This window comes from Anopheles marshallii, chromosome 3 (genome assembly GCF_943734725.1).
Source record: "Anopheles marshallii chromosome 3, idAnoMarsDA_429_01, whole genome shotgun sequence".
NCBI classification, from domain to species: domain Eukaryota; kingdom Metazoa; phylum Arthropoda; class Insecta; order Diptera; family Culicidae; genus Anopheles; species Anopheles marshallii.
The window spans coordinates 7,517,599-7,538,167 of NC_071327.1; the positions used below are offsets into that span (position 1 = coordinate 7,517,599).

At 43.1% G+C, this 20,569-nt stretch overlaps 4 protein-coding genes across 4 annotated transcripts in view; 2 read left to right on the forward strand and 2 right to left on the reverse strand.

The window, feature by feature from the left end:
- LOC128716353 (mucin-5AC) overlaps window positions 1-16,880 on the reverse strand; it is a 142,962-nt gene extending 126,082 nt beyond the window's left edge. The window contains exon 1 of the mRNA XM_053811272.1: window positions 16,725-16,880. Within this exon, the coding sequence (XP_053667247.1) occupies window positions 16,725-16,880 (156 nt within the window). The remainder of the gene's footprint in view (window positions 1-16,724) is intronic.
- Window positions 16,881-17,030: 150 nt separating this feature from the next.
- Window positions 17,031-17,876, reverse strand: LOC128715411 (uncharacterized). The gene has a single exon (XM_053810305.1). The coding sequence runs from the start codon at window positions 17,874-17,876 to the stop codon at window positions 17,031-17,033; it is 846 nt and encodes a 281-aa protein (XP_053666280.1).
- Window positions 17,877-18,066: 190 nt separating this feature from the next.
- Window positions 18,067-19,446, forward strand: LOC128716356 (putative gustatory receptor 2a). The gene is made up of 4 exons (XM_053811276.1): window positions 18,067-18,937; window positions 18,999-19,078; window positions 19,146-19,301; window positions 19,363-19,446. The coding sequence occupies exons 1-4, from the start codon at window positions 18,067-18,069 to the stop codon at window positions 19,444-19,446; spliced, it is 1,191 nt and encodes a 396-aa protein (XP_053667251.1).
- A 172-nt stretch (window positions 19,447-19,618) lies between these two features.
- LOC128716359 (uncharacterized) lies at window positions 19,619-20,458 on the forward strand. The gene has a single exon (XM_053811279.1). It carries the CDS (start codon window positions 19,619-19,621, stop codon window positions 20,456-20,458), a length of 840 nt encoding a protein of 279 aa, XP_053667254.1.
- Window positions 20,459-20,569: the final 111 nt, after the last annotated feature.

A 20,569-nucleotide genomic window follows, 5' to 3' on the forward strand; every position in this document is an offset into this window, starting at 1 on the left:
TTTTTGTTTAAAAATTATTAGAAGTATCCTTCATGTGTGTATATTGTCAGAAATGAAGTCAGCAATCCTTGCCGATTTAAACAATTAATTACATACATTCCAAGTCTTGCCTAACAGCCAATAAACCCTTGTGGTGTTTAAGGAACTATTGATTATAAAAATAATATATAATTTCGATATCTTCCCATTTCACCAATACGCTCTACAGCTGGCGCACACTTGTTACCACCTGCATGCAAGCTAAATTAATCGCCAATTGATTGAGCCTACAATCAGATGATCATTAAGCATCTTTCACCGAACCATTATCATATTACCTTCCAGGCAGGCCGGTAGGAAATTTTCCAATAATTTATGCATCCCCAGCTCAGCCTCATCAAGCTCAGTTATTCGCTTGAACAAACATTAGAAATTGCCAATCCAACGAGCACGAAAACAGCCCCGGTTAACCGTTTTGCCGCGGTTGTGTACTCATCATTTGTCCACATGGGTTTGTTTTTGCATCTGCTTCGAATCCGAGTCCGGTTGCGAGAGGTTGCATAGGCTTCCCCAATAGTTTACCACCGGTTCGCCGCCATCGAGGGCAGGCGAAAGGATGACGGAGGAAGAGGATAAGCATTCGCACGCAAAACATGATGAAACTGGCGAGATGAAGACAGACATGCAACACCTTAATTGGTGTTCGATCGAGCAGCTAGCACCTTCTACCGAACGTACCACACTCGCCTACCGAACCGTAAACGAAAAAAAAACAACGTGGCGTCTGAATGGATGACGATAAGGGGAAGCGAAGGAGGGCTTGTACGATTCTGACTAATTATTTCACTTCTTTCAAAGTTTTCACCCACCGCAGAAGAAATGAATCGTTCTGCACCGCCTAACGCACTCACGTTCTTCTTGCCCACTATCTCCTTCGGGGTCGGTCGAGTTGAACCGATAAAGCGTATGCGTGTGTGTCCGTCTTACAAACTATTCATTTCAATGGCAAAGCCGTGGAAAGCCAGGGGAAGGGGGTGCTGGAAAGCGAGAAGGAAACTACCGACAATCAATCCCTGTTCGCATCAATGGCAGCGCTACGGTTTTCTTGCCCCACATTGCCTGACTGATTAATATGCGCAACGCAAACAACCCCACAACAACAACAGCACAACACATAACCCTTATGCTCGGTTGAATTGGATCACTTTCGGAAGGGTTCTGGTGGCTGGCTTGGGGGAAGCCTGGTCCAGCAAAGACACGCTGGAGCTGGTGTTGATTGACTGTAATTGAGCAGAAATCATTGCACCACAGGTTTTGTGATGGTCCGAACCAACAACCATGGACATACGCAGTGGCGGTACAGCTTGTTTCTTCACTGCGAATGAACAGTGGTGGATGAGAAGTGCATCCGAAAAAGGGCTTTGGAAGAAATTGGTCTACTAAACAGCTCCGTACCATCTTGCGCCTTTCGAAACCCCAAAACTTAAACCTTCTTTTGTCAAGTCAGCAAAACATCTTCCACAAAAAGGGGAAGTTGTTGTCTATCCGTTCGAGCGAATCTTTTCCACCCCACACACCAAATGCCACTACCGTTTCCTTTTAAATTAATCCTTCATTTACACATCCGAACGAGTATTTGCTTTTGACATTAGCATCCATTTCGGCGAGTGCTCGAGACACACAATACCTTTTTCAGTTCGTTTGCCTCCCTATGCCATACCCGGGATAGTATTCCTGCCTAGCTCAGCATGTTTTTCCTCCCATTCTAATACGGCAAACCTCAACCAAATGGGATCTCTACAGCGGAACGAGCCACCTAAAAACTTCCACTGCCGGTGGCAAACTAAGAAGTGCTGCTAAGAAAACCACAGTACCACTCACATCGCCGTATCATCGGCAGGCTTTTAGCAGTGATTATTTCGCACAAGTCTGCAGCCCATTTGGAACCCAACCAGCACCAGAATTGATGTGCGTCAGCAGTGAGCGCAATCGTAATGCAAAGTGATGAAGAAATTAACCTCACATTTCAATGGTAAAATGCGAAGTGCGTACAAAGTATTGTTTTACCAAGACCAAGAACTGGGAAAACATTATCATGCATGTCAATCTGCATCTGGGGAAAATGTATCTTACAGGGGGTGAAATGAATGTTGATAAGCAATGTGGAAGTGGAGGGAATGTTCGCTTTTGCTTTCCGCTTCGTTACATCCTGCGTTCGTAGCCAATCCTTGCATGCGCCGGTTCTACTCACTGCCGTGTGTCGGTGAAAATGGAAAGCCACCCGCAGCGAGAGGCACGGCGTGAAACATAAAGCAAAACAAATAGCATATAAAAACATAAGCATTCGATGCATCATCCCTGATGATGTTACCGTGTCCCGCAGAGGGGAGAAATAAAGAAATCACGCAAGGCAAGTAATCAGTTTGTATGTACATTTGTATCGTATTGTAGCAGAGCAACTACAACAACAAAAAAAACACACACACACACATTACAAACCATCCACGAAAGTCAGCCGCACAATATGGTGGAAGAATATTTCCCTAAAGCATCCAGCATTTAAGAGCGTCATCCTTCCCTCCCTGATGATGGGTTGCTGATCGTTCTAATGAGATTGGAACACAGAGTTGCACGTGTTGGTGGTGGATTAAACTCCTCTCCCATCGCTTTCATCGCGGGGGGATTTATCGCGAGTTAAGAGGAATATGTTACGTACGCTACGAACGAACCGATGGCTTAACAGTAACGTTGCGCAGTCAACGATTTTTATCATCAGCAGCCGGAAAAAGCCAATCAGAAAATAAAATGTCGACTAAAAGTGAAAACCGATTTTGCGCATCCCCTTGTTGTAGCGTTCCCAGACAGCGCTCGATCTGGAGGAAAATCTTTTGCACAAACAAACGGTAACCACAATTTGTGATTGGCACGTGCATGATTCCCCCCCGCCTGCCGGTAATACTGCTCGTTGTTGGCGCAACAAAACAGAAAAAAGTAACAGATTTTCCCTCCCCGTTGTAATGTTGCTCTCTATCGCTCCGTCTTGTTTGCATACACACCAAATCGTAACGAAAATCCCGAACTCGTTTTTGTTTTCCATTTTAATTGGCCATGAGCGTAATGAATCGCATTAATACGCCATTACACTTGGGTGGTGGTAATGGTCGGCACATTATACAATGCGCGTTGATTTTATTTTACCGTTTCATGTTTTTATGCGACACATTTTGTATTTTCTGGGCCGGATTTTTTGTTTTGTTGCTACCTATTGGCATAACTCATGTGCGCCAGCATAAAAGTCGTAACTTCGCGTCACCAAGCCGATAAAGTCGCCAAGTAGAAACATATGTTGCACAATCCTTACCACTCCACAGCTCGAATAACAGTTTCAGTACTGAGCGTAGTGAAAGACCTGCTGCCAATCATGTTGAAGGTTGGTGAGGTGAAAAGGTTTGCATATCGTAGGTTAAAAAAATGGAAGGAGGTGTAAAAGGAAGCTTTTTCGCGGTGGGTGGACTTTCAATTTCCAGATCGGATTGTGTGCACCCAATCGACGAGCGGTATGCTTCATTTAATGAGGTTAAATCACTTATCACTGTTTTATTCAGCACATCAAGCGCATTGATTGGCAATGGGAGAACAGTGCGTTTGTCCCGATAGATTGAGGACACACATAATTACAGTCAATGCAATTAGAGGTGAGATATAAAAGTAAATGATTAATGAATTTGTTTCAAATTTAAAATATCTTAAACATACAGCATAATGTTTTTATGTACAACAAATTCAAAGTAAAAAGGACAGTGATGAAGCCGTTATAATGATGAGACCTAAAAGTTATACGATCGACTCCCTATGGAATTGGAGAGATGGCGTTAATATTTTTGTTAGAAATCTAGCTATATTGTTTTATCAGGCGATGGCACTTGTGCAGCCGGCCAGCGTCGGATTACAAAGTAAAACACTTTACCTTTATTGAAATGACCGATTAATATAAAAAATCAAACGGTGTATAAACATTCGACTTTTCCTTCCGAACTTGATGCGTACTCGTGAGTTACCGCAGGCTTCATAAGACTGACTTAAAGATGACTACTTCAGGAATGAACGAACCCTTCAAATGGTGAAGATGTTTATAAGTCAAAGTTTAATTCTTGTAGACATTTATCGAGTTAATCCATTAGGCACAATAAATCGTGTCGCTCATTATTTTAATTCTTGTCCGAATAAATACTTTGCGCTGCAGCTTATTTTTCCTATCGTTCAATTCTAACCCGCTTTCGTGTAAAGCTTTGAACACTGAATTAAAAATACTCTACAACTGACAAGAAGCCGATCATAAATTTGGCGCTGGCAGAGCAAACTGAAATAAACCCGATACAATCAATCTATTCCTGGGTGTTCATTCGATCTTTTACGATCATTCACCGGTAAGGAGCGCAACATGGGTCGGCCCAGCGGGAGAATTGGGACAGGAGAAAAAAAACCCTCCTCCATTTCGGTATTTTGGTTTCATCTTTCATCAAATTCAAGCTCTTTACTCCTTCCTTTCTATCGCACCAACGCGTGCCCATAAACTCCCACTGACACTAATGGTGGGCCGGTAGTAGGGGGAAAAAAAGACCGCGAAGTAATAAAGCACCCCCAACGAACCGTTTTAGTCGCTTTTCCGCGCAATATGGGCACGATGTTATGTTACGAAACCTTTGCCGTGGCCTTTGTCATTGGTGACGGTAGGTATCTTCCCATCCTTCGGCCCCACAAACACCCGTGAATGGTATTGTTCCGTCGGACCGATTGCTTTATATACCTTCCCTGCTACAGGTTCTCGACCTAATCGCCCAATTTATGCTTTTGCCTGGTTCGATTGCAAGCTACGACAAGCAGTTCACTGTGTTGATCGTGCATCGCTGCGATGAGAAAGCAGATGACACCACAGCACATGGACACATTGATCGGCGCGGGCACATGATGTGACCCTTTCCCATGACCAATGCAACAGCGTGGCAGTCAATTTGTTTTTCAATTCAGAAGAAAATGGTTTCGACGGTGGGAAAGCGTTCCAATCCATTTTCCTTCCTCGAGTGCAACACGCTGAGCGTATAAGCTATTAACTTTGCGTCACACACTGACACCCAGGGTGAATGGGATGCGGTGTTGTGACAAATTTTACGCTCCCGGCGTTACAGAGGTCGCGTGCCAGTGTGCCGAAGGGAAGACGCGGAGTCGAAAGTGAAAAGATTTGTCTCCGAAAGCTTACCCGCTGCTGCACCGTGTTTTGTATCAAACTCCAAGAACTCGAAATGCAAGCAGACAGCACGTTTCACTCATAATGCAACCGAGCGATGCAGCAGAAGGAAAACGGTCCCAGCATTAAAAATAGTTCCATCTCCCCCAGTGTGGCAACACACGTAGGAGGTAACAGCTGATGGTTAGAGACGATGACCACCGTATGCTTATCTTCCTCTCCTTGGGCGGTTCTCTGAACGTTTCGATCGTAAGGCCAAGCTGAAGAAGATAATGAACGATGAAACACGATGCGTTAAATGTCGCGCTATTTAGAAGGCAGCGTGGAGATGGTTTCTGGCTTGGGGTGGAACCGTCTGGACACACTTGGCGTTGAATTTATGCTGTGAAGCGAGGGGTCGCCCACGCGCGCCCGTTCGTCGAACGTTTGCCCACCATTGCCCTTCGACCGGCGTTGACGATGACTTGTTCGTTACGGTGGGAAACTAACCGGAGGGGTTGTCGAACAAATGGCAATGCACCTATTTACAAACCACCGTGCCCTTCGCGGTGTTGCGGTATCGACGTACAGTAAATGTGCAACTAGCATCCCATGCAGAAATAGGTCTCAATGTCATTGGTAATGATATTCCGCAAGTGAAATCAGATTTTTCAAGTTGAAGATTTTATTCTACAGAATGTAACCAGCTGTTGAGGAATATATGGTAGCACAGAACATAAAAACAAGTTGTTGAAACATCGTTACATTGTAGATTAGTCTTTAAGTAAACTTGGTACTCCTCAATATTCAACTAGTAGCGACTGCTTGTGCCAAATAGTGCTATGGAAAATATAAAGTACTAAGAGCATCAGTACAGAGCGTTTCCTTTTTCTTACTGAGGCTGATATTTACAACTAAACAACACAGTATAATGCAAACTCAGTAGTTTAGACAACAACATCGAAGACTAATTAAAACGAGACACAGAAGTTGACATTTCAATAAGATTCCTTCCTAGGAGCGCTGTCAAAAATTGACCGAGAGATACTTACTGGTAGTTCGCCAAAAATCATATAACATAAAAATATATAACAATATCTAGATCATGTATTTTTGCATTTAGTATAAAATGGCATATGGTCGAAGTTGTTTAAAATTTGACAACTAAACAGACAGTTATTTCTGACATGAGTACGGTCGGTTTACCAAATATTATTGAAAACTTGAAGTTTTCGGAACATGATGACCCTTGATACAAAAAATTAACGATTAAATATGATATTAGAATAATATTAAACAAAGTGCAATAATTTTTTATGAACCAAATAGCATTACAAACAACGGAGAAGTCACTAACACCGCAAAGCACTTACATGGCGCACATCCGGTGAGGCAAAGCAAGCATCGAAAGTCTTTAGGCACGATTAAGTTTATCGCTTTGTTTGTTCATAAATATGTAAAACAATAACGCTCATTTACGCGCGCGGTGTGACAAAGGTTTGTTGATAATATCGTAATTATAGAATCATTGAATGTTTTTTTTGTTTTTAAACACTAACAAAACGACAACGCCGACTAACGGTGCCCGTACTTCCGCGGACATTGGGTTTTGTTTTTGTCTGTGAACGTCCGTTCACTTGTTTCGATAAAAATCACCGACAAACGAAACACGAAACACGTATGATGTCACCCAACAGTGATCGAAACGTTTCCCCACAGCCAAACCTGATTGTTGGGGGTTCAAAACTTTAGAAAAAAAACATACTTTCCGTCTTGCCGATGTCTCGGAAGACACTTGCTTCCAGGTGGAGGAATGGCGTTGGTCGAATAAGTGAGCATTAGTGGGGCTCTAGAGAAACTCGCCTACACGCGTTTTATTTGGAAGGTACATGACTCATCAACCCTCGTGTGGTTTTGTGTGAAATTCTTTATCAAATAATACAAATAACACAAAGATTTTTGGTTTCAATGGTGAATTTCTTAATTTTAGTTTGATATTTGATAAACAACCACACTTAATGTCCATTGAGCCAAGATAGCACACAGAACCGCACAAGTATTTCGCTAGCAAAGCGACATTAGGAGGAGAAACGATCGTTTACTTCACGTATGCCGCCCATGCCCGAAAGCGATAGCAGACATTTTGCCCGACACCACGAAACGCACCCAGCTAGAAGCGTCTTTCAAAAGAGCCCAGGTACGGCGAACAACCCACGTGCCCGCCACCATCGCCTACACCCACATACGACGACGGTTGCAGCTGCAAATCTCGACCGCGTCCACCGTAGCCTATTCGCTCCGGTAAGTATACCAGCGTGAGCGTCTTGGCTCACTTTCAATCAAACGTACATCGCGCGCGGTGTGCCCTTTTTTTGCCCGGTTTGCCCTCGAGGAGAAGGTTTGTTTTCTTGCTTGCTTGCTTGTGCGGTAATGTCGCCCATTGATAAGTGCCCGGACCCACTCCCGCACGGCCATGTGAACGATGCTTACTTTCCGTTCGAACCGTCTTAAGCTAGACTGAAATTAAAGTTCGACTGTGCGGATTGGGAATGGTTTGTTAAGAGGCAAAAAAAAATCAGGCACTAAAAAGCCAACCCTTTGCGAAAACCGAAGCACAAACCCGCGCATTCGGTTTGAGGATTAGATTCAGGTCAATCGAACGCGCTACGATTAAACCTATCCGGGTGAAAAGATACACATAAAGAACGGTCCATTCACAGTGAAAGGGGCCGGCGTTGGTTTCGGAACCAAAACCGGAGGAAAAAATCCGAACCGAGAGAAAATATTGAAACGCTTGCGATTAAGCGATCGTTCATAGTCGAGTTTCCTCCGTGCTCCAGATATTTATTTTCTGACACTGGGCTGGCTTTTCCTTGGAGGGGAAGCAGCAGCAACAAAAAAAAACATGCCCAATTTGGGGTTACAACAGAAGAGGCAAGGCAAAACATCGGTGGCGGTGGTTTTGCGAAATATAATGATACGATATCGTGACGCTTTAAATTAGCTACAATTTTTATGTTTATTTTAATGTTACTATCGCTGCCGTTTTGATTGCGAGGCGCACCAGCACGGTTGATGCCAATCTTCTTCAATCGCTAGCCACCAATTTGTAGACACGAGCTTTGCGCTTCATTTTACTTTTGCACCGTATCGGGCGGCTAATCGGAAGACGTTCTGTTACCAACCAATTATCGTTGAAATGAATATTTATGCTGCTAATGTTTGGCAGTTCAGTGATGGTGATGCAATCAAATGAATGACAAAGGTTTAGGATTTCACTTTTCACATTATGACGCTCAAGGACTCCGGAGGAACGGAGATTACGCATTTTAATGCGGAGCATCAAGCAATTGCTTTTAATAGGTTGATAGCTTTTCCAGCGTAATGATCATTCGATTTCAGCATTGAATTTACAAACATTTTTTTAAACCATTCCGATAAAAATTGCATGTTACATTTAATACATGAGTTAGTGGTGTACTTTAGATTGAGAGAGTAAATTAAATCACAAGAGTGACTTAGTTAAACCGCAAAATGAAGTTCCTAGAAAGCAAAACGGCCGTTCTTGTACAATAAAAAAAAATGTTTCATTGACATTTTTGAAGTTCAACTCTTGCATTGCGCATTCAGAGTTATTCAACTCGTGCATTGCACTCATGAAGTTGATGCTTTTCAATGCTCGTGTCTTGTAAATTGCGTATTTCAATTGTGAGGGTAACTTCAAGATTTAACACTTTGAAATTATGAAATTGACTTAATATCAAATTATTACATTAAAACCTATTATACAAAATTGCCTAAAACTGCAACAAATGATACAAGTTATGGGTTACAAATATCTTCAAATTACAATAAGTGAATATTTTCAACTTACCTTTCCAAATTAGAAGATGTTCTTCTAACCTTCACGCCTTTGTCGTTCTCTTCTTGAGTATCTTTCTTCTATTTTTTACACACTTTACAGGATGCTTTACTCACTTTACACACAACACTTCTGTAAATCTACAACACTTTATATTACACTCAATTCAATATATCACACCAACCGCTGAACAGGAGCTGTGCAACTGGATAGAATTCACTTCATACTATACACAATGCCAGCCACCGAGATTCGTGGAGACTATTTTTTATATTCAAAAATTTCCGAACAATATACTCATATATTTACAAAAAAAAACTCTGTGATTGCCTTCAAATCACCTCGACCGACACTTGGAACTAGAATCACGCACACACGCACACAATTTCGTTTTCCACTTTACTTCACTTCTAAAACACACTTTCGGTTTATTTTTTAACGAACCTTTGCTACACTTTTACGTAGACACAATGATACCTTTTTCTTTACTGTTTTGCGAAATCATTAAAAAAAAACTCGAGCTCGATCAACGCATCAAACGGAACTGCAGAGAAAAAGGAAATCGTTGAGACAACATTCAATTGAAAACCGTTACCCCAACTCATCACACAGAAGGTCTGGCTAATGTTTGGACCGATGATGATTTCGATGACATTTTTAATTATATTTCACGCCACAGCGCGTTAATGTGTGCCGCCCTTGAAGGGGAGTTGAAGGGGGTTGGAATTGGAGTTACCCCCAACGCGAAACTGTTTTTGGTGTCGTTCAGTACCGCAACAGCTTGTTTCGAGAGGATTACATTGGATACAGTTCAAACACACACGAGAACACGGATTTGTTTGCCTTTGGTAGATTTGGTTGCTGTATGTGTGTGACGAGGTGAAAGGATCGTGGGAGGTTTTGAAGCGCCACTTCCTTCCAGTCCGTACTGGTCAAAACCGTTCATCCGTTGTACACATCCGAGGGGTCATTCGGAAATCATTATCAAATCATCAGCTGGTGAATTGGTACCGCATTTCTCGAGGACCTCGGTCACAAAAAGCGGGCAGAAACAGATGATGAGCTATAATTATCGTGCTGGAACCGGTTTTTTTAAGTGTTGCTGTGTTGCGAAAGACGACGTCAGATGAACGATTGCGGAGTTAATCTCTGGTGTAAACAAAATTCAAGATAGCACGATTTTTTGACAGCTTGTGTCAGCTGATTGGAATCTAATCACGAGAGGTGGAGAGATCAGTCTCGGTTAGTTGCCATAATGGAGGTAGTGATGAATAGTATTCGTACGAGATGTACCCAAGTGCCAAACGCGTTGTATAGTGTGAGAACAAAAATTTCTCACAGCCGTGACAAATGCGACAGCGAACAATGGGTAAGATCATCAGACAGCATGGGTGACGTTCGTTCCACCTTCAAGTGCACTCATCAAACCCAATCAAAAAACAAAATGCAAAAAGATCCTTTATACTAACACGCACACTCAATCGCACAATGCCGGGGAAACGCACACTTGATCCAGCGAGTATTTTCACTGTTGAGTTCTCCCCTCCCCCGCAACAAACACAAGAATCGGCGCGCACACTTCCGCACTGTACACGCGTAATTGCGTACGCGAGCTGCTCTGTTGCAAACGCCGCCAGTAGTGTGAAGGTGACAAAACTTCAATGAAATCAATGAACGCCACAGCTTCCCGGTCCCGGAACGTCACATGCGCATGGCGTCCGTGTTGCTCTTTGGCTGCGTACTGCGTGCGTGGAGAGAGCACGAGAGGAAACTGCGTTATTTTGTTCTTGCTCTTCTGCTTATTCTTCGCGTTTCGTAGTAGTGCGTACCATCCCTTGAAAACCGAGAACCACCCTTCGGCGAAAAGCGGATCCCTTTCCGTGTACACGCCAAAACGGAAGGCACTGAAACCGAATGCTGGGGAGGAGAGTACTGAATTGTGACGCAGGAAGTGGCCGAACTGGAATGGGGGACATGGAACAAGGAAGAGCCCTTCTTAAAGAGGAAATGCTGGTAAACGTACGGCGAAACACACGGGGAAGTTGCTGGAAGACCTTTCCACATTGGCAGGAAATTTAAAAATAGACAACGATCAGAAATTGCCCCGAATTCCTGTGTCATGTTTCGCGCAGTTAAGCGAATTCTTCCTAATTCACAGTAATTCATACAACAAGCAGTGATACTACAGATATAAACGATACTGCAAGCAGTATCATTTGTGATAAGAACAGACACGCGTAAGCGTAGGAATTTGTGCTGCTTCCCAAAAGCAGGAGAGTCACAACAAATAATATTGCTCCCGTTTCTGGAGAGCATTTCTGTGCGAAAAGTAATGGAAGAAAATATTCGCACAGGCATACGAGCCGCATATGCAAACGGACACAACACGCACGCCACGTTCCGGTTCTCTCTCCGGTAGCAGCTTCCGTGTGCTCAGGGTCACCGGTGTGTTGGTGGATGTCGGGTACACGAGGTGGCGTAAGTGGAGCAACGCACTGGAGATTGTGTTTTGAAAAATACTAATTTTGACACATCTGTCACATTTCTGGCAAGGGCTACTGCGATGGTGTGAGTTGCGTGGCTTCTGTTTCGCATTGTCTTCAGGGATTGATGCACTCAAATCATTTTTTGAAGCTGTGCTAAGGTACGCGTGCCGCTTGTATTGTTATGTGACAGCTGTAGCTTTGTTTTAAGCGCGCACACTAGCACATACTCTTCTCACTTCGTAAACAAAACACTCCTTGAAAACCTTGCAGTATTATCACATTGGCAACGCAAACGCACTTTGCCATGTTGCTCATGTTTCTTCTCACACTCACACAACATTTTCGCATTTTCGAGCACACTTTAACCCAACTACAGCTTCCACACCCAGATCGGTCGCGTCAGTCCCGTGTCTTGCGATCTTGTTTTTCCCCGTACGCCGAAAACAATCTCGCGCCGAATGAAATGAAGCGAATCCGGTTGTGCGGTATTGTTTTGCGGCACAGCGAGATGAATATACACACCGTCCACTTTATGCACTCCAAATCGGGGCACAATAGAACCGTACACAACAGTTGACATACAGTGCGGCAACAACACAGTACGCTGGCAAACGGGCGCGTGCACCTTCTACACAGACCGAGCTCACAATTCAAACTGAGAAACCGATCCCTCATCCATTCGGTAAAGAGAATCCGGCTGTGCTGCAAGGTGAGCGAGAGTCCGAGAGAGTTTTCGCGTTCTCTCCGCTCTGCAGCATTACCAGCTCTGAGCGAAATTTTGAATTGTTGGCTCACCAAAAGGCGTACCCTATGAACAAAAATCGGTAGTAATCACAAGATACAAAATTTAATTTTGTTTCAGTAGTAGATCATTTTGATAACAAAGCAAATTTAATAAATGTTGAAGGTACGATAAAATGTAAAAATATACACCAAATAGTTGCTCTTCGATTTTACGATACTTACATTTGGGTAGTTTCAGTACGTTTTTGAAAATGCCACATTCGAGCAGATATTTCGGGTAGTTATTTCAATTTTTAAAAATTTTCTCAACGGGCTGGCCAACGTTGCCGTTCTAATATAGCAACACAGTCAGATAAGCGGAAATAATTTTAGAACTAATAACTAATAACTAATGATTCCAGAAGTCGATTAATTTCGAGAGTAATTCCGTTGTAACGATTTTTTTTTAAATACTCTTATTACTATTAAAAAAAAGTGATTTAACTTAGAGCACTGGGTCGTAGTTTAGAAAAAACGTGACATTTATACTATACTTCTTCATAAGATTTGAGTAATTTCATTTTTTACCCAACGCTGGCCAACTCCAACGCCTTATTTTTATGTAGCTAAAAAATTATAACAAGATCAGTGTTGTTTATTACCGTTAAAGTACAAATTGTCCAACTTTTCCAATCCTCTACGTTTGAGGACTGTTTACTGCTCATTGGTAAGATCATCACTGGACTATCGTTCAATGATCTGGTTTATCTTGGCTACGATCTGAATTGAACGGATCGAGCGAGGTTCCAAATTCTTTAAGCAGGATAGATACTGCACCTATCCAGCAGATTCAGATGTACCAATACGATCCAGATTCAGATGCGACCCCATGACTTGTGGAATGTTGCTATGAGAGCTGCTCGAAACACAAGACATACCAACACGACAAATTCGTAACGATCACGTGCCTCACCGACACACGCCACGCATCCGTGTCGCTATGGGAACGGTGGCGCTGGGTGTTGATTGGAGGATGGGAAATGGGTTGCCGGGAGTGGATCACGCGATCAGGGGGACACACAGGGACGGTATTTCCGATGCTGTTCGTAATTGTTGCTGAAATGTTGTTTCTATTAGTTGTAATTGCACGATTTGTTGCAATGGCCACAGCACTTGTGCGATCGCAGTGCTGCAGCTTAAGTGGCTGGGCAGGCGTGTGTAATGCAACATACACAATTAATGCACAAAATATGCGCAGACTGTGGTGAGTTCACATGAAATGCTAATTAATTAAGCAATTAAGTGGGGTTTAATTTAGTTTCTAGGGTATTACAGTTTAGGGCCGTACGAATAATAACTGTACAATAATTACAATCAAAAAAATCTTAAAAGTCTTCTTTAAGACTAAAATTGCTAAACGTTTGAATCACTTCTAAAGTCCAGTCAACTTTGTTAGGAATAATAAAAATTCTTCTAAAGTTTGAAATCACCATTCAATCGTCCTTCAAAATTGACGTAGAATTAAGTCTTTCTCGCCAAAAGACTCCCCGGTCATAGTGTGCTGCTTCCGGTTTCAACATCCTCCTTCAACCAATCAGTGCTTCAGATGTCCTGTGTTCCAGTGTCAATTGACTGACACCCGTGAAGGAACTAATATTGATTCGCTTATCATCAGCACCGGGCGTCTGACTGAAACACTGAAAAGAGCACGATGTCACAGTGCTGACTGCAGTTTTCCGGCTGTCAAGATGGCATCGGCCGTTCACCGATGCGGCCGTGTGATAAGCGTGTGCATCTGCAGTGAGGTACCGTCTTCCGTGGCTAAAAAGGGTGTAGCAAAACGTACCATTGCAAAACCGCGAGCTACTCCGCCGTGTCTCGAGTGCAGCCACTCGCGTACCGGGGGGATGAGGCATAAGAATAAGCACGCCGCTGCCGACAGCCAACCATTTTCCGTTTTACCCCCGTGCGAGTGTAATGTTTTGTGTCTGGTATGTCAGTGCCGGTGGAGGAAGGTGGCCGGGAAGATGGCCGGAATGCAGGGCAGATATATGTCTGTTACACAAAGGCACCGAGAGTAGAGCACCGGTGACGGCATCCGAAGTTTTCCCTTCGCTAGTATGGCCAAGTTCGAGCTTCAAGCCGCTTACAAATTGGTTCTCAACTCATTAGCCCGTACAAGTACGGACTTATAAACGTATGAGTACGTGTGTGTGTGTGTGTATGAAGGGGTAAAAGTGTATGTGTTTGTCACGCGGGACAAACGACTCCAAAGAAACTGCATCCCAATTTTAGCAGGCCGGCAATACTAATGCTGCAATGCCGATGCAACGAGGCTGGTAGGATGGGTGGTGCATGTTTCGTTTCATCATAAAATATGCTCACCAGCAGTGAAGCAATTAACGATTCCAGCAATGAACTCGTGTTATGGCATGTCTGCCGTTGTACCATGCCCGAGATACACATACACCGCATGGTTGTTGGGTGTGGAAATTGAGGAAAATGTGGAAATGTGGTATCCGTCGTACGGGTGTCATCGAGTTGTGGAGCGCTCAATTGCGGTTGCATTTTAATCGGATTTGATGATTCTTTTCACTTCTTTATTTCTAATAATAATTCCTCTAGAAGCGTTATTCAAGGTATTGTTCTAATATTTGTGGGGGATTCACTTTCCAGGAGACAACTTTCCTGTCTAAATGTGCAGCATCACACCTCCTTATAACTCTAATAATTTAATTTCGCTCTTTAAACACAATTTTCTTAATCCTTAATTCGTTGGCAATCATTTAAACCACGCTGGCCCTTCTTATCATCTACGGCTTTACACCGTTTCCCGGCGAAACATCCATTTCCAGCGTTGCACAATCACCCCGAAACACTGTGCCCATCGTTGGAAGCTGATTTTCAATTCTTTTTTTCCGCCGGATTCCAAAAACACAACAAGATGAACCACCCATGGCAAGGGCTCTGTGTTGATGGTTTTTTCTCTTAATTTTCTAACACGATGCGCGCGGTGAGTTAATTTTCCCTAAATTAAAAGCCAGTGCGCCATTGAAGCCACCGCAGCCTCCCGTCGCGACACCCGGTTGGATAATTTCACTTTCACGAATTGCCGGACTAGCGTATGCTTGATTTGGGTTTCCACTACCGCGCCGGCTGTTCGGTGGCTTACCGGTGGTGATGCTGCGGACCGGAAGTGAATTCCCAGCGCCAAAAGGAAGCGCAGCAAGGCATCGCGTGCCTCGGCAGGCAGCGGCATCGTTACAATCACGAATGTCGAACGCGTGATTAGTTAACGCGTTTTGGGCTTATTTGTACGGGTATAGTAGTTTTTCGTTTGTTATTTTTTTTCTTTCGGTTTCAGCCTCCATGTGGATGTTGGCGTTTATGCGAATTGTGTGATGTTTTCTATTTTCCTTTTGTGTGCAATCAGCACTGCAAATATACGGCTCAATGTAACGAGTTGGTTGTGAGTTGAGTTTGTCATCGGAAACATGATTTCAACGAGGAACTTACAATGAATCAACAGTAATTGGATGTGTTTTATTATGTTGCAGTTAAGGCATGGTGCGAAACAGCTGTTGTTGATTTTTCGTTGCTGCATTAGACGAAAGAAAGTTTGTGCTAATTGTGCTAGTGATTGATGCTGTGTCTGGTTTTCTGAAAGTTTACTATTTCGTGAGATAATTTACGACAATCGCTTTATTGATAGCGTTTGAAGTTTGGTTGGTTTATGTTAAATGTAGAAAAATCATAACATGATCATGAAAATCATTCCTTTAACCGCAGATCTTAGGAGATTTGAGATAAAAGCACATAAAGCGAACCATATCAAAAGTAGTGGACATATTCTATGCAAATGTTATGCAAAAAATAAAATACTACAGAGTATCTTAACCGCACTGCCCTATTTCCACATTTATCTTCACTTCCGTCAAATTGTACTCATATTACTAAAACTTCTTAGAGTTCTTATTCTCTCTTAATCGAGAAAACAGTTCATAAACATCTAATTCTTCTCTTCTACACATCTGTTTTTACTTGTTCAGTTTTACCGAAACTCATGCTTTCCCTAGCTAGGTTGTCTTGTGTTATTTCCATGACATTATCAACCCCTTAAGAGGGGCGGCCCGGTGGCATGATGATAGCGGCGCCGGTCTTCACACGAACGGACCGGACCAAAATCCCATCCGGGCCAATCCCCCGTAGCAAGGACTGACTATCCGGCTACGTGGTAAAATAAGTCGATACGGCCAGGCCGTTCTAACGAAAAAAAAAAAAAAAAAAAAAACCCCTTAAGGATGAAATCAACAAATAATTGCAGCCATTCATCGCACTAATGGGATAAATCCACAAATAGAATTACGTATGTCAGTATGGCAATAACAAGCTGAAAGTAACGTGATCTTTTAACATGAATGCTAAAGAAGCTCATTTGGTGGTACCATACCTTTCGAATCAGCGTGTAGTCAAAGTCAAATATACCTTTCGCTGTAAGCTTCAATCGCGTCCGAAGTAGTTGAGTCAGGAAGAAATGCCGCAGTTGAATCAGGCGTGAATCTTCTGAACATTCCATATCGAGTAGCGTTGCTTCCAGCGCATCCATGGCGCGCTGATGGCTTTTGGCAATGTTCATAAAAAAGCCTAAGATTACCGGTGTTGGAATGAGGCAAAAAAATTGCACTTTGCAAAGAAGAATAAAATATTTCTTTTGTGTTAACCGCTAGTTCCGCTTGCAACGAACCTGTTCTCAGTTTTACTTACATTTTAATCCTGTATCTTGCGACATTAACATCGCATATATCCAATAAAGATCGAATGCGATCTGGGCGAAGCTGCAGGCGATGTTTAATGCTTGAGAGAATCCAAACAGCTCGTTGATAGCCTCGTTTATCTGCCACAACTGGCCGTAGATTACACGGCACGCTTCCAGCTGCTGCGCTACGCCCAGCTGCTGCAAACGGCTCAATCTCTTCTGCAACTGTCGCACATTGGCCGTCATCAGCAAGATGTGCAGCAGATGATACACGTGCCTAAAGTGACTGATTGTGTACGGGTACAGGTTGTACGTCCAAAAGTAATGCCACTGCGATCCGTATGCAATATCGTAATAAAACTGACGCTCAACTATTGCGCACACCGCTATTATCACGAGAAATACGAAGAAAAAGCGTATCAGAACACGGACGAGCTGGGGTCTTTCGATCAAACCGAAGAACGTTCCATTTCTGGTGGCCAGATCGCGGTAGCGCATCCAAATCGAGCGATGCGTTTCAATACCAAACCAGGAGTCGGCTAGCGTTACGAAAACCGTGAGCAAACCGAGGCCAAACTTGAAATAGTTGTTCATCGCATCTGTTAGGAGTAACCCGTTGAAAAGGTTGTCGTAGTTTCGTTTGGCCATTATGCCACAAATCACTGTCAACGCCAATTGAATGATCCACCAGATCGACGTTGACCATCGGTGATCGCCAATCGTTAGACCTGTGGTTTGGTGAAGCTTTATGGGAAAGTTCATAAATCCAATCAACTGGAAAAGCACCAAAACACACGAAAAGGCTCGGAAGGAAACACCAACGATCATGCTCTCTACAGATACCATTTTGAACTGAAACAGTAAGGGAAGCGTTCCTCTGACGTTCTGAATTAATGGCCGCCATGTAAGACATTAAAATTGCAACATGACGAATGCATTGCAGTCATGCAAATGTCGCATCAGTTATCCACTCTAAACTGCTCAAGAACGTTACTTAGTCTATCGCAAGGAACGCACTGCTTCCAGTACGTTAAAGATGAATCTTGTGTTACCGCTACTACCAACAGCACGGCAGCTGTTATGTGTGGCATTTGCCATCTTCAAATTGTTCGGGTTCATACCGTTCCCGTTCGATTGCTACAAGTTTGAGCTGAAACCTTCCAGTTCCAGAACGACATTGATGCATCTTCCTCTTGCCCAACTGCTCTTCTACGTCATCGTACACTGTACTGTCATGTTGAAAAGTGCTGACATATTTTACACCGAGCTACAGATCCTGAACTTCAACGACATTTTAAAATATGGATCCCTGATGATGGCTGTTTTCGTGATTTTTATTTGTACCATAGTACAGCGCAACACACATCGAAGGGTTTGGGAAATGTTGAGACTTATTCGTGGCACTACGCGTAAGGAGTGCGTACAACGCTTTACACGCCAATACCTGTGGAAGTTCTATGGTTACCTGTTGTTTAGTGTCAGCATTGAAGCTCTAGAGCTGTATAGTATTCGTAATTCTCTGCCCGATTTTGCGTACTGGTTGGTGACACTTAACTTGAGCGCCTTTCTTCGATTGCGTCATCTTTTCCACATGTTTTTCATAAATTTATTAAAGATACAGCTCAAGCAGTTACAGTATGGGCTAGTGGATGTTAGCGGCTATATGGGCCATCTTCATGGACAGCCGAAAGAATCGGACTTGTACCGGGAGATGAACGAACGTTGCGTTGATCGTTTGCTCGAGTTGAAACATGTGTACGGACAGCTGTGGGAGTTGAGTGACTGCATCAACCGTACCTTTGGATGTTCACAGATTTGTAATTTTGCAGGCAATTTTGTACAGCTTTCGTGTGATCTTTACTGGTGTTACATGACCGCGAAAGGATACGGTGTTGGTGACTACCAAGGTATCACAACGTTTGATTTAAGGGAAGGCAATGCAGTTATCTTCCTTTCCTTTCAATTCAGATTTAACGTTCATTACATTATTACCAACGTCATGTCTTATTGTCCTATTGCTGAATTCTGCCGAAGTATGCCTTCGTGTGGTAGGTGGTGGAATTATTGCAACATGTCTAGTAATGACTAAATATAACTCATACAAAATACTTTCAGACATCCTCACTTCAGTCAATACTGCTGGAAATTCCCCACGGAAATGATCCTACCTTTCGAAAGATCGTCTACCGATTCGGTTTGCAGATCGAACAGCAAAAGATACGCCTGACAGCTTACGGATTGTTCGAAATTAATTATTCACTCTTGAGAATGGTAAGTGTATTGGATGGTTTTGAGTGTTAAAAGATTAACGTTACTTAACTATCGGTTCCAGTTCGCTACGGGAATTACGACGTACATGATTATTTTCATCACGTTTTCTAAAGAGCTTACTCCAGAAGAAGTCTCTGATGGCTAATATCGATCGACGACACGCCATCCTCAGATTAATACTGCATCGATCATCAGCAGTGTAGAATAGTGTATTTGATGTTATCATAACACTCTGCTTAATTTGAAGCGCCTTCGCCAAGCTTATTCCCTTCGGTTCAAACACAATGGTTTTTAGGTGCTTCTGGAATGTGTAAACGATGGAAAGCTTTTCCAAAGTGATCAGCTTCTACCAGATACTAGCTCTGCATTGGTTCAGTTACAAACGAAATAAGGTGATAGACTGCGAAATTATCTTCTTCATTATTTTGAACTTTTGTTGTGTCACCGTTCTTTTGTACTGGATCTACCGACACCCATCGTTGGTAATATTCACCGAAAGTGCCCTTGGGTATGTGGTGGATTATTTCAAGTACCTTCTGATGATATTCACGTACTACTCGCTGTTTGTGGAAAGTGGCTTTCAAGCGGGAATTCTGCGTCAAGTTTGGAAAGAGCTGGAACAATTCCAGCACATTCTACCCCGTGCTGGATGGGCATCTCAGCAGCGATGTCACTTCGTTATTGTTGCCTGCTTCGTCTTCTATATGACCTGGTGGGAGATTACGTACGCATACTGTATTTGTAAAACGGATCGATGTTTGAACTTTACTATTTTGTTTTGGATATTGTTTTTGCTGCTCCATTTGCGACAGTTGCAGATCTTACTCTATACCAATCTAGTGAGCTTTTGCTTGAATACACTGAACACAGAGCTGCTCTGGACGATCGAGCTGAGCAGGGGTGCCAGCAGATATGGTGGTGCCCGCAGTGATGGTAAGATCTGTGGCAATTTACGCACGCTGCTGGATGTGTTCGCACGTACCGAACATCTGATCGAATTACTTAACCGAGCATTTGGATACTCGTTTACCATCATCAAGTTGATCAACCACATCTACATACTGACCGACACGTACTGGATTGTGCAGGGCTTCATAAACGGAAGAGTCCTCGGTTCACTGTGTATGTGTTGGACACGGTCTTGCACCAGAAGCTAGTTTTGCTCACCAAACGTCACATTGCAGATCTCGAATGTTGTATATCATCCAAATTTATCTGCTTAATGTTAAATCTCTGGTCGAATGAGCGCATCTTGTCGGAACGTTTTC

Bases quoted from the DNA above. Each gene is read 5' to 3' on its own strand.
- LOC128716356 (XM_053811276.1), top strand. From the start codon at position 18,067: ATGAATCTTGTGTTACCGCTACTACCAACAGCACGGCAGCTGTTATGT. The intron at 18,938-18,998 runs GTATCACAACGT...CTTTCAATTCAG, and splicing joins CGGTGTTGGTGACTACCAAG to ATTTAACGTTCATTACATTA. The intron at 19,079-19,145 runs GTAGGTGGTGGA...AAATACTTTCAG, and splicing joins CCGAAGTATGCCTTCGTGTG to ACATCCTCACTTCAGTCAAT.
- LOC128716359 (XM_053811279.1), top strand. From the start codon at position 19,619: ATGGAAAGCTTTTCCAAAGTGATCAGCTTCTACCAGATACTAGCTCTG.
- LOC128715411 (XM_053810305.1), bottom strand. From the start codon at position 17,876: ATGGTATCTGTAGAGAGCATGATCGTTGGTGTTTCCTTCCGAGCCTTT.